The sequence below is a fragment of the Panthera pardus genome, unplaced genomic scaffold (assembly GCF_024362965.1).
Source record: "Panthera pardus isolate Hobbes unplaced genomic scaffold, ASM2436296v1 HiC_scaffold_8, whole genome shotgun sequence".
Classification (NCBI taxonomy): Eukaryota; Metazoa; Chordata; class Mammalia; order Carnivora; family Felidae; genus Panthera; species Panthera pardus.
The window spans coordinates 61,997,523-62,011,859 of record NW_026527013.1 but is presented as its reverse complement, the minus strand read 5'-3'; the positions used below and the strand labels follow the sequence as shown (position 1 = coordinate 62,011,859).

Genomic DNA, 14,337 nt, shown 5'->3' with positions numbered 1-14,337 from the left:
TTTATTTTTGAGACACAGGGAGAGGGAGACACAGAATCTGAAGCAGCTCCAGGCTCCCAGCTGTCAGCCCAGAGCCCGATGCAGGGCTCGAACCAACGAACCGTGAGATCATGACCTGAGTGGAAGTTGGACACTTAACCGACTGAGCACCCCCCCGCACCCCTAAATTCTTTAAATCATCTGAATACAGTAGGGGTATCTCATTTGTGGGGTTTTTAAAAAGCAGGGATTTGAAATAGTGGCTAAGAACAGTGTGTAGCTAGGCTGGACGAGGATGGCGGCTCTGGCGTTTATTCTGAGTCGGGAACAATCCGGCATTTAACATGATGCTTTGAAATGTGGACACCTTCTAAACATGCACAGTATTCGGGGGCTTTCTGTGCCAGTCACAAATGTGTAGAGATGTGGAATACGGTGTTTTAAATCAACAAAAGGAAAAAGCATACAAAAAAACAATATTTAAAAGCATGATGGGAGAAACAAGTTCAAATATAGCAATAATCCTATTTTCTAAAGGGAGCTTAAATTTCCCAGTTAACAAAGAGGTTCTGACCTTGTGATCTTTTTAACCCTGGCACGTGACACTGTAGAGCGTGGTTACCCCGAGGGAGAAGGGGGCCTGCTCGTGGGGGCGCGTGAGGGGCTCTGGGGCCGGAAGAACCACTGCCGGCTGTGCGCGGTGGCCATGAGGTGCCTCGCATCGTGAATACAGAGGGCAGGTGTCTCCCTGTAGGTCCTGGAGGCCATGCCAGGCCCGGGGCCCCAGGAGGACAGGGGACATGGCCTGAGAGGAAACACCTGGGCACAGACGTGGAGGTGCCCCTGTCCCAGCCACATGTGGAACTTTCACGGATGGGAACACACACCATGCGGGAAGCAGGTGTGAAGGCAGAGACGCACCAGACATGGGAGCAGCGTCGGGGGACAGTGGTGACATAAGAGGATGCCACACAGAGAAATACCCAGCAGATAACGTGTAGGAATTAAGAACAGGGTGAGAGTAGGGGTGCCCGGGGGGGCTCAGTCAGCTAAGCATATGACTTGATTTCAGCTCAGGTCATTTTCTCTTGGTTTGTGAGATCGAGCCCCTGTTGGGCTCTGTGCTGACAGCAAGGAGTCTGCTTGGGATCCTCCCTCCCTCTCTCCCTCTCTCCCTCTCTCCCTCTCTCCCTCTCTCCCTCTCTCCCTCTCTCCCTCTCCCTCTCCCTCTCCCTCTCCCTCTCCCTCTCCCTCTCTCTGCCCCTCCCCTGCTCACGCTCTCTCTCTCTCTCTCTGCCCCTCCCCTGCTCTCAAAAAATAAAGAATAGGATAACAGAAGTGAGCAATCCCACAGGAGCCCTGGAAGATAAAATCGAGGGCATCTCCCACAAAGAGAGTAAACTTGGAGAAAACAATGGCTGAACTGGCATCCAGTGTCCAAATCCTAGGAGGTCAGACATGAGGACAGAGAAACGGACAGGCCCTGCACATCAGGCTACTCATCCAGGACAGTTCCCAGCCACAAACACCTCTCACCAAGTTCCAAGGATGATCAGGAAGCCTGCCGGGTCCTGCTGCCTGGGGACCCACCGTGTTCTCAGTACTCAGGGAACCGACTGCCAACCTGGAATCCCAGTTCCCCCTACAAACACCCCAAGCGTGCCCCACCCCCCCACACCTGATCCCAACGCGGCAGGTGCATGAAAAGTCCAACTTGCGGTTCTGGTTTCAGGAACTCTGGATCCGCTTCTGTGCTGGTGTCGGGGCCCCACCCTGTGGCTGCTGTGGGGCCAACGCTGTTTGTTGACATCCCCATGCCCACCGGCTGCCGCTGGGTTCACAGGCAGAGAGCCCCCCACAACCTGAGAAGGCGGCCTTGTCCGAATCTGCCAGTTCCCACGGTGCTTACTCCTCGCCGTCCTGCAGGCCGGGCACCGGAGATCCGGGCATCAGTGCGGTCGGTTCTGGGGGGTCTCGTTCTGCACGGGCACCCGTCCCATCACGGGGACCAACCCTCGGCCTCCTTGAACCCCGACTGCCTCCCTGCAGGCCCAGCCTGGAATTTGGGGAGGGGGACAATTCCATCCCTACCAGACCTCCCTTGGAACACGGGTCCTCGCAGTTGTGATTACCATGAGGGTGCAGAGATGACGTCATTCTGGATTAAGGTCACACCCTGCACCCAATGCAGACGCGCAGGGAGAAGCCAGCGGCAGGCACGTTGGGCCACCGCGAGCCCAGGACGCCGGGGGCCCCCCAAAGCTGGAAGAGGCGCAGGCCGGACTGCCCCCCACACGCAGAAGGAACGCGGCCTCCAGAGGCGGGAGGGTACATCTCTGTTGTTGAAGCCCCCCAGCTTGGGCTCCTGGGTCATAGGAACCCCCAGAGATGCATACAGCCGTCTACGCAGTCACCCTGTGCACTCATTCATTCATTTCATGGCAGGGACGGCAGAGCAGGGGGAGGGCAGGTTCTAAACACAGAGACGAGGCCCCTGGGGAGGCTGACCGCGAACCAAGACGTGGAGGCATGTGCCGCAGAGGGACCCCTGGCCCTGGCTGAGCACCTGGGGTGCCGGGGATGGCGGGGAGCCCGTGTGGAGGCAGGGGCTGGGACAGCATGGAGCGGGAGGGGGCGGCCTTCGGAGCGCCTGGAGGGCCCCGTTCACCTGCGTGAGCTGGGGGCCCCTGCAGGGTTCTGGCACAGCTAGGACGTGACCGGTTGGCATCCGAAGCCCCGTGAGAGTAGCTGGGGGGGATGCAGTGGCCGGAGTGCCTAGGGGCCCCCGCAGGACGGGGCAGGGGCGGCAGACGGGCACACAGGCCAGGCAGAGCCAGAGAAGGTGGTGGATGTGGGACGAGGAGACGGGGCCAGCAGGGCCCCCGATGGCCGGGGCTCTGAGACAAAGCCTGGGGGCCTCCCTGTGCGTCCCTAGCATTGGAAATGGGGGTCACACAGGCAGGGGAGCAGCGGGCAGGGCAGGTTTGGGGCCATCAGGGGTGTGCTCCCTGTGACTTCTGCCAAGCTGCTGAGGCCGGGTGGGGGGGGGGGGGGGGGGCGGGGGAGGGGGTCAGTGGGTGCTGGAAACAGCCTGGGGCTCAGGGCAGGGAGGAGGCTGAGCCAGCAACTGCCCCGCCCCACCTCTGCCCTCGGGGGGCGGGTCTCGGGCTCCATGGGATGAGCCTGGGCCACAGGCTCCTGCTCTCCAGGGTCCGGCCTGTCCCTTGCCTCCCACCAGATATGTGCGGTCCCTGCACCACTGGCCTCTCTTGCCCCCTAACCTGGGGGTAGGAGGGGGCTTCCCCGAACGGTGGCATTAGCTGTGTCCTGGCAGAGGGTGGCTGGTGTCACTGCTGGCAAACCCTCCTTGACACTCTGGTCTGCTGCCTCAGGGCCTTTTTTCCGCTATGCCCCGACCTTGGCCCGACTCGGCCGGCACAGCCCACTTTTAGTGAGCGGCATGGCTCAGCCTGTTGATGTGGCCCCCCCACTCCCTGCTGTCCCCTCTTGATCTGCTTCCATGGGAATCCGCAACCAGGGGACACTTACCGGTCTGAGGAACCAACCCCAGGTAGTGAGTCATCTCCCCGGAGACTCTTGCTGGGAGCAGAAACTCCACGGCCAGTGGAGGGGTAACTGAGGCCCAGGCGGGGACCCCCCCACACTTTATAGGAGACCACCGTCCCCCTCAATGGGGAGTGAGGCAGGAGCCGCTCCAGATCCCGCCCACGACCACGTGGCTTTCAATGAAAACCGCCACAACGTTTAGTCAAGCAATTTTTTCCTTTATTTTTGTTAAATAAGATTCCAGAAAGTATAGTGCAAACACTCAGTAGAAAAGTCGCAATTAAGAAATGTACATTCACGTTAACTTTTCAGTCTGTTCACCTCTTTGTTAATAAAAATAACCAATCACTCAGTTCTCTGTCTCGGTTGAACCATCTTGGAAAAGACCGGAAGGTACAGTGAGGGGCTGACGTAAAAATAGACCCGTATTGATTATACAAATCTATCGAGAGAAGCTATCCGGTGACCGTGAGCCGGCGTCACTCCGACCCCGTCACCTGGTTTTGTGTCTGAAGAACTGTTCTCGAGTGAGCTCGTGGGCGGAGAGCCCGTCCCCATGCCCACCCACTCTGCCTTCCGCATTGGGACACAGCCACAGCTGGCGGGACGCGGAGGGTGCGGGGCTCACACCACCTTTCTTGGCAAGTGAGGAAACCCCCCAGGGTGGGCTTTGGGTTGACCATTGGCGAGAACGGAAGCTACTCTAAGGTGGTGGCGGTCACGTGTTACCTTCCTTGTGCAAGGGGGTGTGCAATCGTGCGGCCGGGGCGGGGCAGGGAGGAGGGGCGTCCGGGCTGGGACATGCTGCATCATTGGTGCAGGCGCTGCTGCCCGGACTTGGGCCCCAGGGTGCGCTGTGTCGCGGGGACGCTCTGCGGCCAGCCGGCAGATGGCCCGAGACGGGCCCGTCCCTCTGCGCGTGATGCGTGTTTTCAAGTTCAAAGTGGGTTCACACACGTGGGGGTTTCACGGCATGCAATTCTGAGTGCACGTGGCTTGCGAGCCCATAATTTGTACAGGGTGAAGGCAAGACCGCGCGACCCCGCAGGACGGATGCTCCGGAGGTGTGGCACCCCAGGGTGTGCAAGGGACGCAGTGGACTTCCTCAGGCTCCCCATGGCGGGGGTGCGGCGGTCCCCTGAGACATGTGCTTCTGTCCAGGGCCCGGGGTCGGGTGGGGCCGCTGGTGGGAGGTGAGAATCGAGTTCTGGCTGCTGGTGGGCCCATGGTCTGCGCCGTGGGGGGCGAGAGTGCACAGACGGGGCACTCAGAGGGGCCGTTCCCACAGACCGTCCCGCACGTCGCACACGACTAGTGAGCCCGAGCGGTCGGCCAGGTCTGGGGGGGCTGGCCTAGGACGGCTTCTCTGTTTACACATCAGTCCCCGGCAGGTGATGCACACTGTTTGCCTCTGAGCTGCCTAGGGCAGAAGGGGTCGGGGCCGGGGAAGCTGGGGACCCGGCACCTCCACGACACCTGTCTTGCCTTCCACGCCCACCCGGGGAAGCCTGCCCTTGGCTGTCCTCCGACCTGCAGGAGGGACCCCGCCCGCCCACAGCGGGCCAGGAGCGTGAGGCACTGGGTGGCTGTGCCATCAGGAGGGACATGGCAGACACGGCCTTCCAGGGCTCACACGCCTTCTGACCAGGACTTGGGGGCCACTTGGCTGCGTGTACGTGGGGAGGCGTGTGTGTGGTCTGGGGGTTTCTGGGGGCCCCTGTCTGCCTGACACCAGACAGGCCTCGCAGGAAGACTTGGGCAGCTGTCCCCCCCGCTGCTCCGCGGTTTGCTCAGGCTACGACAGGTGGGCAGCACACAGATTTAGGACAGAAAGGGATGGAGACAGGGTTCCTCAGGCTTGGAGCAACCTGGTGGGGGCGGCAGTCGAAAGCACAAAATGCTGTGCCGGGGAGAGCAGGACGCCAGGTGAGGCCAACCCGCGCCCGAGGCACAGCCGCGGGCGGCTGGCCACACACCACTCAGAGCCGGCCCGGGTGTGGACCAGCAGGGAGCTCCATCCAAACCAGCAGCGTCAGCTGAGGGCGGGGGGAGGGTGACAAAAACCAAGGGCTCAGGACAGACAGGCCCTGCCATTCTGCACTGTGTGATGCCGCTCAAGTCAATAACCTCTCCGAGCCCCGGGGTGCCTCACAACACCGCGGGGCGCGCAGCTCAGGGAACGGGCCCTGAGGGCCGCCAAAGAGGCGCTGTTTCCTTCGTCTATGGCCACGTGGAGACGTCCAGACGTGTTTTCACCCCGGCCCTTCCCGCGGTTATCCGAGCGGAACCTACAGAACCCAGTGACGCGTGGGGAGGAATGCACAGATTGCACAAAGGAATCGAGGTTGTGTCCGGAGCGACCTCACCCACAGGGCATGGCCGCCCCTGTGGTCAGCGCGCTGACCGCTGACAACGTCACCCAAGAGGGCCCTGTGCGTGGACGTCTGTCTGCACGGCCGCGGGCAGCCGACGACCTGGCCTCCAGCCGTGAAGCCAAGAGGCAGGTGCCCTGCTCCCCGCCAGCTCCTCGTCCAGGGTTCCTGCCCCCCATCTACGGGCCCCTCCGCAGCCTCCGTGCACAGGGAGCCCAGACGGGCTGAGGACAGAAACCACCATACCCAACAACAGAACACGGGCAGTTTGCTGCCTCGATGGCCCTGGGCTTCCTCACCGACACGGCAGACGGAAGGTTCTAAGAACATCAGGAAGAGACTCTGCTCCTGTCTATGGCCGGACACAGAGGTGCCGTGTGGGGGCCACGGCCGCTCTGCCCCTGCCCCTCCTCGCCTCCCAGGGCTGGGATTTCTAAGGGAAATCAAGGCAGGGCACGCAGGGACAGTCCCACCAAACGCCTGGGGGCAGGCTGGCTGCCCCCCAACTCAGTCTGTTCTCTGTGACCCTATCTTAGCCTCAGGAACACACCATCGGTTTGTATTTTGCTCATGCCAGACCGCGTATGCACACACACACGCACACACGCACACACGCACTTGCACACACATGAACATTTCACACCCATGCAAGAACACACACGTACACACATTTCACACCCGTGCATGGGCGTGTGTGCACACACACACACTCACCCATATACATGCACACATGCGCACACACACACACGCACATACGCACTGATGTGAGCAAATCATGGCTCCAGCACAGCAGTTACGGTTTATCTGTGTGAACAGATCTGATGGGAAACAGACGGATTACATCTGCAGGGAAATTAAGAAATTCGAATGTAGGAGTCATTACCACAAAGCCCTTTAGAGAGCTGTGGTCCCCAGACGCCCCTGCAATCACGTTTACTCCCACGAGGGGGACAAGCAGGTGACATATGTCCCCGGGCACTACAGGACCGGCCTGCAGGTGCGCACAGACAGCAGCCGGCTTCTGGAGCTGGCGTCCCTGGGAGCACCCCGAGGGCACGGGGTCTGGGGTTGGCACCCTGCCTCGTGCTGCTGGCCACACCAGGCTGTCCCTCCCACCACGGGCACTCTGCATTGCTACATCCGCTGCTGCGGGGCCCCCACGGTCTCTGGGCACAGGGCCTGCCTCTGGCTGCTTGCCACCTGCCACAGTATCGGGGACCCGGCCCCACTCCCCAGGGGCCCGCACTCCCGGGACCAGCTGCCAGTGCCGACCCCACACCTCCGGAGTCCAGCCTGGCCAAACGCACAGGCAGAAGTATATTCCTTAGGCTGAGCCAAATGGAGCCTTCCTGAACGTCTGCCCCTTGACCCCATCCCCACCCCGCCCTCCATGACAGGGGTCCTCAGGCCACCCCCAGCTGACCTGGGACCTGATTTCAACCCACTCCAGCCTATGACTCGTGAAGACAAACACTACCGCCAGATGCCACAAGAAGACAGGCCACACCCCACGTTTCCCACGTCCCGTCAGAGGGTGTTGGGGCTCAATCGTCCCATGTGAACTTTCAAAGCAAACGCAGCCGGGCAGACAGGAGGTCCAGGCGCCAGGACGTGGCCATGCCCTCTGCTTCCAGCCGGCCACAGCTGCCCCTTAATTTCACCAAACATTTTAAAATCAACAGCTTCTAAGAAGGTGGACTTTTTGTTTTTGTTTTGTTTTGTTATGTTTTTTTAATCGAAGCCACTACAAAATCGGGGTCAAATCAGTTTCCGGGGGTGACTTTCCATACAGCCAACAGGCCTGCACACTTCAGAATTCCATGTGTCAGCTGTGACCCAGCTGGTCAGGGGGCCACTCAGTGCCCGGCAGGGGGGGAGCACCTGCCAGGTAAGCCGTGCATGGGTGCAGTGGGCGGGGCCTGCCTCCCAGGGAGGGACCAAAAGGACCCGACTCAGGGAGTCACAGGTACACAGCGCACAAGGGCACATGCACACACATGCCAGGATAGAGACGGGTCCACCAGACCGAGACAGAGAAGGGCAAGGCCAACCGGACCCTTCCTCCTTGAGTGGGACAAAGCAGGGGTTCGGTATGTCTAGGCTGCTGATGGGGCCCAGCATGAAGTTACGGGGGACCTGGGGTGTGTGCCTCTGAAGGCTGGCCGGGTCCTGTCTGAGCGCGGAGCCCGAGTGTCAACCAGGCTGAGTGGGGAGGATGGGCGTCCCGGCTCTGAAACACGCGGAGATAGCGTAAGGGGAGTCACAGATGTGCACAGACCCCAGCCTGCCCTCCCTGTGTCCCTCTGCACCCTGTGCCCGGGGCACCGACAGCAAAGCCCATGGAGGAGCCTGAGCTGGGTCTGGAGGAGGGGCTGGGGGGGCCCTGGAGGTGTCGGCCCCCCATAGCATGGCTCGACTTGGGCACACGTGTGCACATGGCTTGTGTCTGAGTTACCGGTCTGCTCTGCACCGGGCTTGGTTCCACATGTTAAAGTTGTTATTGCTTCTAGTGACAGAAGGTGTCTGGAAGCTCTGGTGGCTTTGGAGGCTGATAAAAGTACAGGCTCGGGGGACCTGGCCTGTGGGGGGTGCCGCCCTGCAGGACACAGATCCTGTGGAGTGGACCACCCGGCCCCATGGTCCGTGGAAGCATCTGGAAGTTTGGGGTTGCTCTCTAGTCTACTGAGGTTGGGCATAAGCAGCACACAGCGGGGGCGCCAAGGGACACCCCAAAGTGCCCCCCAAGCAGGGCTTGGCTTCCCCAAGCAGAGACGCGGAGCCTTGGGGACATCGCACATCTGGGTAAAGGGTGTCATTCGCATGCTGACGGGCTGTTCTCATTTTTGGTGGGAGCGAAGGGGTGTCGTGTGAAACACTGTGCTGTTTACAGAGCATCTCAAATAATTCAGAGAGGACCCCACGCGAAAGGCTAACGTTTGTCCGTGAACGCTGTACAAGAGTAAAAACAAGTAAGGCAATATCCTACAGTCCCATCCCAAGTACAGAGGAAGATGGCACACAGCGACCGCTGAGGCGGCACACGGATCCTGCACCCCAGGGAGCCGCGGGGCTGAGCCGCTGGTGACCGACGGTCGCTCGCTTGTGGAGGCGGGAGCCTCGCTGCCGGAGTTGGTCACGGAAGTCAGCTGATCCTGGTTCCGTGGACCCCAGGTTGGGCCCAGCGAGGCCAGAGGGCCACTGAGAGTCCCATGGGCGTCCACCCGCCTCTGGAACCTGCTGTGTGTGTCTGGGGAGCCACCAACCCATCTCCGCCAGCTGAGGGCCGGGGCCCTGAATCTTTAACAACAACTTCATGCTTGGGCCGTCCTGACCGCCCGGCCTCCACGTCCACTTCGAGGGGACACGCGGGTCCCACCGGGGCCACCCAGGGAACTCAGGACCCTGCCTCAGTTGAAGGCCCGTACCCTCAATTCCTGTAAAGTCCCCTCTGTCTTGTGACAGAGCACGTTCACGAGGTCAGGCCACAGTGCCGTCCACCGCTCCCCGGCCCCCAACCTGCCCTGGGTGGAAGACGGGCCAGGTCCCCAGCCCTGCAGCTGGGTGCAGACAGGCACACGGGCCACATGCTCACAGGACTCTTGAGGTGACTCAGGTTCCCCTGAAGGAATCATGCCATGTCTCTAAATGTGGGTGGCCGGGGGGGGGGGGGGGGGGGGGTGCGCGGGCCGGGCCACTGAGACCTTGTCGATGTAGCGATGGCTGTTGCTGGCCCAGCAAACAGCTTGTTCTCAGGAGGGAGGCTGTCCACCCACCCACTTCTGTCCTGAACCTGCGCGGACTGCCCCGCAGAGCCCCCGCCCGGCAACACGGCTGGGCAGGGTCACCCCCCACGGAGCATGCCACGCCTCGCAGGCCTCCAGCGGGAGCAGCCTGGGGACATCCCCGGGAGCAGGACCCCCAGGCCCCTTCACTGGCTTCAGTCCCCCAGAGCCCCCCGCACTGCATGCTGGAGCTGCAGGTCAGGACTGGTCCCCAGATGGACTTGTCTGCCCAGACCCCCTCCGGTGCCAAAACGGTCTTCCTCCTGCAGTCAGAGCTGAGGCCCCCGAATGTCTCATCCGGGTATTTCTGGTCTGTCCTTTCCCCCGGCTGCCGCCCTGTGCCCCCAGCAGCACATCCCGGCATCCTCGGTCTGTCCCTGCGCACATAGGTGACTCCCAGACCTCTGCACAGTTCCCTGCAGGGGGCCGGACACCCGCACGTGCAGCCCGAAACTCACTCCGAGACTCCCCGGCCGCTGGTTCTTCTGCCCAGGCTCTCTCTGGGTCGTGAGGTTCACTTGTTTCAAAATCCATGCAGGCTCATGTTGTAAGTACTGGAGACCAAGATGACCAGCACGGTGACCAGAACAGCCAGGGTCTGTAGGAACCGGTGCCGTCAGGGGTCAAGGGACAGCACAGCGCAGAACAGGGAGGACGCTGGTCTTGATGTGGAGACGTGGCTCGGGGGCCCGTGAGTTCCAGAAGACCCGCCTCTGGCTCTCAGCAAAGACCGTTCTGGAAGGAGGTGTCCCCACCACCTGCACAGCCACACAGGGGGCTTGTCTGTTCTCCCCAAAACCACCCATCAGGGGCCCAGCCATCTGGGTCACGTTCTTGCCCTCACGGCCCTGCCGAGCGAGGCCTGGCTTCTGTCCACGCAGGCCCCACCACACAGGGTTCATGGTGCATCTGCTTAGGGGCACACTCGCGCTCACGCCCGCCGGCCACAGCTCCACAGCTCTGGCTAAATGGAAGCCTGCAGCCCCGCAGGATGTCCTGAAGGGCCCAGAGCCTGACGCTGACCCGGCCGCTCCCAGGCAGCTGCTCCTTCTCTGCCACCGAGGAAAGGACCGCGCGAGCACAGTCCCGTGAAAGCCTCAAGTCCACGCGGGCAGGGCTGCCCCTGGCCCGTCACTGCCCGGCTGCTTCGGGTCATGCCTGGACGGCTCCCCTTCCGCAGCCCAGCCGCTGGCACCCGGCCCTGCTGTCGGCCGGGCTGGTCCCTGCTGGAGCCCCCGAGGCCCAGACGCCCCGCACATTTGTGCCCTGAGCCCCCGGCAGCCAGCGTGGGCTCCGCTAAGCCTCCTTCCCAGCTGCTCCGGGGGGCAGGTGCTGGCCATGGGGGCAGGGGGGGAGCCCTGAGCCCTGCAGAGCCCCCATCCCAGCTCTGACCGGGAGGCCGGCCATGGAGGACACCGGGGGCGGGCCCGTGCCCAGTCTGCCCTGGAGGCCGGCTCGCCCATAGCCACACACTTTCCGCTCCCTGGCTTGGGAGCCGTTTCCGTCCGTCCTGCCTTCCAGGAAGTACGTCAGCATCTCACCCTTGCCCTTGACGCTGACCTTCCCGCGGCACACGAAGCGGTAGGTCCCCCGGCGCAGCAGCCGGTGAACCTCCTCAGTCACCTGCAGTGGAGGAAAGCAAGCGGGCACCCCTCTGGGTCGGCGGGCGAGGATCCTGGGGGCAGGGCCGCCCAGAGGCTCCCTCCTCCACCCGCCACAGCCTATCTCCAGCATCATAGAGAGCCGGGGACCCAAGGGGCCGCGGGGATCCCCAAAGGGACAGCCCGGGGTCTCGGCCGCCTGCACACCAGCCAGCCACGGGCACGCAGGAGAAAGCAGTGCTCTCCAGGGGGAGGCCCGGGCACCAGCCGGATGCCTGGGCGGGACCAGCTCCAGCGGCTGACAGTGAGGGGCGGGACACACAAACCTGCATCGCTAACATCTGGGGCCCTCACTCGCTTCTTTGAGGAAAGAACCAAATGTCTGATTGGGCCCCAGCAGAGGAAGGATCCCATAAGAAGCATTTACTGGCGGGCGTGCTCAACACGGGAGGGGGCCCAAGTGAGGGGCCGCTGGCGGGAGAAGTGTCTCCGGGAACAGAGGTGGTCAGGGCATGTCGGAGCCCTGGGACCCTGAGAGGCGGGCACCTGGGTCAGAATGTGGCCATGCAGGACTTGCAGAGACCCACATGCAGCATGGGGGCGGGGGCTACGGAAGGGCGGTCCCTGCGGTATGACAGTGGGGTGAGGGAGGCAGGCACTTCGTGGAGAACGGCCACAGTCTGTGGCGGGGGCTTGCTGGAATCTGATTTTGGAAACTTAGTGGACCTGGGACAGTGGCCTGGCTTCACCAAGGTCCCCTCATACGTGTGACCTGTCCTGGGGAGGCCGCAGGGTCCTGGATGGCAGGTGGGGTCACTCAGTGCCTTCGAGCTGTTCACGAACCACACACAGTGATGCGGGAAAGTGTGCGAACTTCACGACAATAAAAGAAATTCGAAGGAAGGACTGCAGATGTGCAGACGCACCTCAGGGGATCCTGTCCTGTGCTGGGCACAGCTCTCCTGACAGTTTAAACCCAGGAACCCAAGGGCCTGCCAGGCACCTGAGAGGGACGTAGCGCCTGCTGGATGCTGGCGGGGGGGGGGGGGGGGGGCAGTGGGAGGAACGACTGAACACGCAGATGCCGGGGAGTTGGCAGCCTCTACACAGCTCTCGAGGACCCTGCCAGGCATCAGGGCAGAGGGGGAGGCCAGTGCTGGACCCGGGGCCACTGACAGAGCGCCCTGCATTCACTGTCCCGGTCCCATGGGCCCCCAGAGGCCAGCAGCAGCCACACAGAGGGACAGGCCTCCTCCCCCCAAGGCCCCAGGGCCTGTGGTGTGAGCCCCCGCAAACCTGACCGAGGTCCCGAGAGCCACCCACAGCCCTGCACACCTGGGAAGAGCTGTCACTGCCCCCAAGCCTTGGGGTGGCCGGTCCAGGGGGTCAGGGCCAGGCATCTCACAGCACCCGCCCTTCAAAACCACAGGAAGCCCTTCCCTCTAAGGCAGCCGGGCACGTGGGCAGGGTCCTGCATGCTGGAGGGGCTCGCTGTCTTTGACTGGGACCCCAGCCCTCACCACGCCCCCAACTCTGCACACAGCCATGCGGGAGCCAACCCCCGCGGCCACAGAGCAAACCAGACAGCAACAATCACGCGCCCCACAGGCCACGGACACACCGTGCTAGGCGGCGTTCTGTCCCTGCCAGGCCCTGGGGCTCAGGGCCGCCCACTCCCGCCAAGCCGGCCCCCGCCTCTTGTGCCTCGTCTTCCAGCCTCGGCACTCGTGGTGAACTGACCTGGATTCTGCCCTGGACGCCGGTGCTGTCCATCCGACTGGCCACGTTGACCGTGTTCCCCCAAATGTCGTACTGCGGCCTCCGAGCCCCAATCACCCCGGCCACCACAGGGCCCACGTTGATGCCTGGAAAACAGCGTCAGCACCGTCAGTGCCGGGAAGGCTTCCGAGGGCAGGAGTTTTCCCCTCTTGGGGTCGTGGGGTCCTGGGGATCCTGGCACAGTGTCCGGTCCGAAGGGGCCGTTTGGAAGCCTGGGCATACGGCCCCGTCCTCATCCTGAATCCCATTCCCTGGAACGGAGACCCCGCACTGCTCAGACGCCTGGCCTTTCGGGACGGCAGTGCACCCCCCACACTGCCGCCCCCTTCCGTTTCCCTGGCTGCGACCCCGCAGGTCTTGTAGGGTATGGGGCCCGGAAACGTTCACGCTATTTCGGGGTGCTCTGAAGTGGGGAACGGAGGCCCCCTTCTCTTCATGTGGCTCAGGGTGTGAGTGCCCATCACCCCTGCAGCCATCCCAGAACTGGGGCCTCCTGGCCCTGCAGAGGCCACGTCACGTCGCCCCACACCGCACCCCGCAGACTTTTCTGGGTCAGCCACAGGCACTACGTCCCAGCCCAGCAGCGGGGTGCCGGTGTAGTGTGCAGGACGCGGGGCCCAGACAGGGGCCCGAGGGCCACTTCCCCCACGGCTGGTGGGCCAGGCTCCCTGCTAGGTCCCCATGGGGGAGCGGGAACAGAATTTCTGTCTCCTGCCACGTCACTACACGCGGTGGAGTCCCGGCCAGAGGAGAAAGCAGGACGCAGGGACTCGGGCCGGGCGGGCGCCAGGTTCCGCAGACCCCTGCCGTCACCCTCACACTCAGCCTCTTAGGATTTTTACTGGACACTGGACGTCTGAATTCTAGAACCACCACAAACAACCATTTTTGGAGCATTCCCCCACCCCCACCCCCCGCCGCCCCCCGCCCACCACGAGTGGACTTAGGCGTTTTGTGAGCTCAACAGCAACCCTTTGGGTCTCAGGTCTGGTTCCCAGGACCCTTTCAGAGGCAGCTGTCCCTGTGCCCCCAGGCCGCCCCTGGGAGGTCTGCCCTCCCTCCTGGACAGGAGGGGCCAGGCCACCAGCCCTGGGTGGGGCAGGAGCAGCATGCTGGCGTCCGAGGCCACATACCCACACGGAGCACAAAGTCGTTGTAAGACTGGTAGTTGATTTCATCCAGGACGTCGAACATCTCGATGGCGAAGTCGGCCAGTGTGCTCAGGTGGGAGGAGATGCCCTTCTTGGCCTGCACGGA

At 62.6% G+C, this 14,337-nt stretch overlaps 1 protein-coding gene across 1 annotated transcript in view; it reads right to left on the bottom strand.

The window, feature by feature from the left end:
• Positions 1 to 3,743: 3,743 nt before the first annotated feature.
• The window catches only part of ADCY1 (adenylate cyclase 1), a 113,118-nt gene continuing 102,524 nt past the window's right edge, over positions 3,744 to 14,337 (bottom strand). Inside the window, exons 18-20 of the mRNA XM_019450965.2 lie at positions 14,214 to 14,328; positions 13,042 to 13,166; positions 3,744 to 11,323 (exon numbers count right to left, since the gene is read on the bottom strand). Coding sequence (XP_019306510.2) covers positions 10,997 to 11,323; positions 13,042 to 13,166; positions 14,214 to 14,328 — 567 coding nt within the window. The 3' untranslated portion in view covers positions 3,744 to 10,996. The remainder of the gene's footprint in view (positions 11,324 to 13,041; positions 13,167 to 14,213; positions 14,329 to 14,337) is intronic.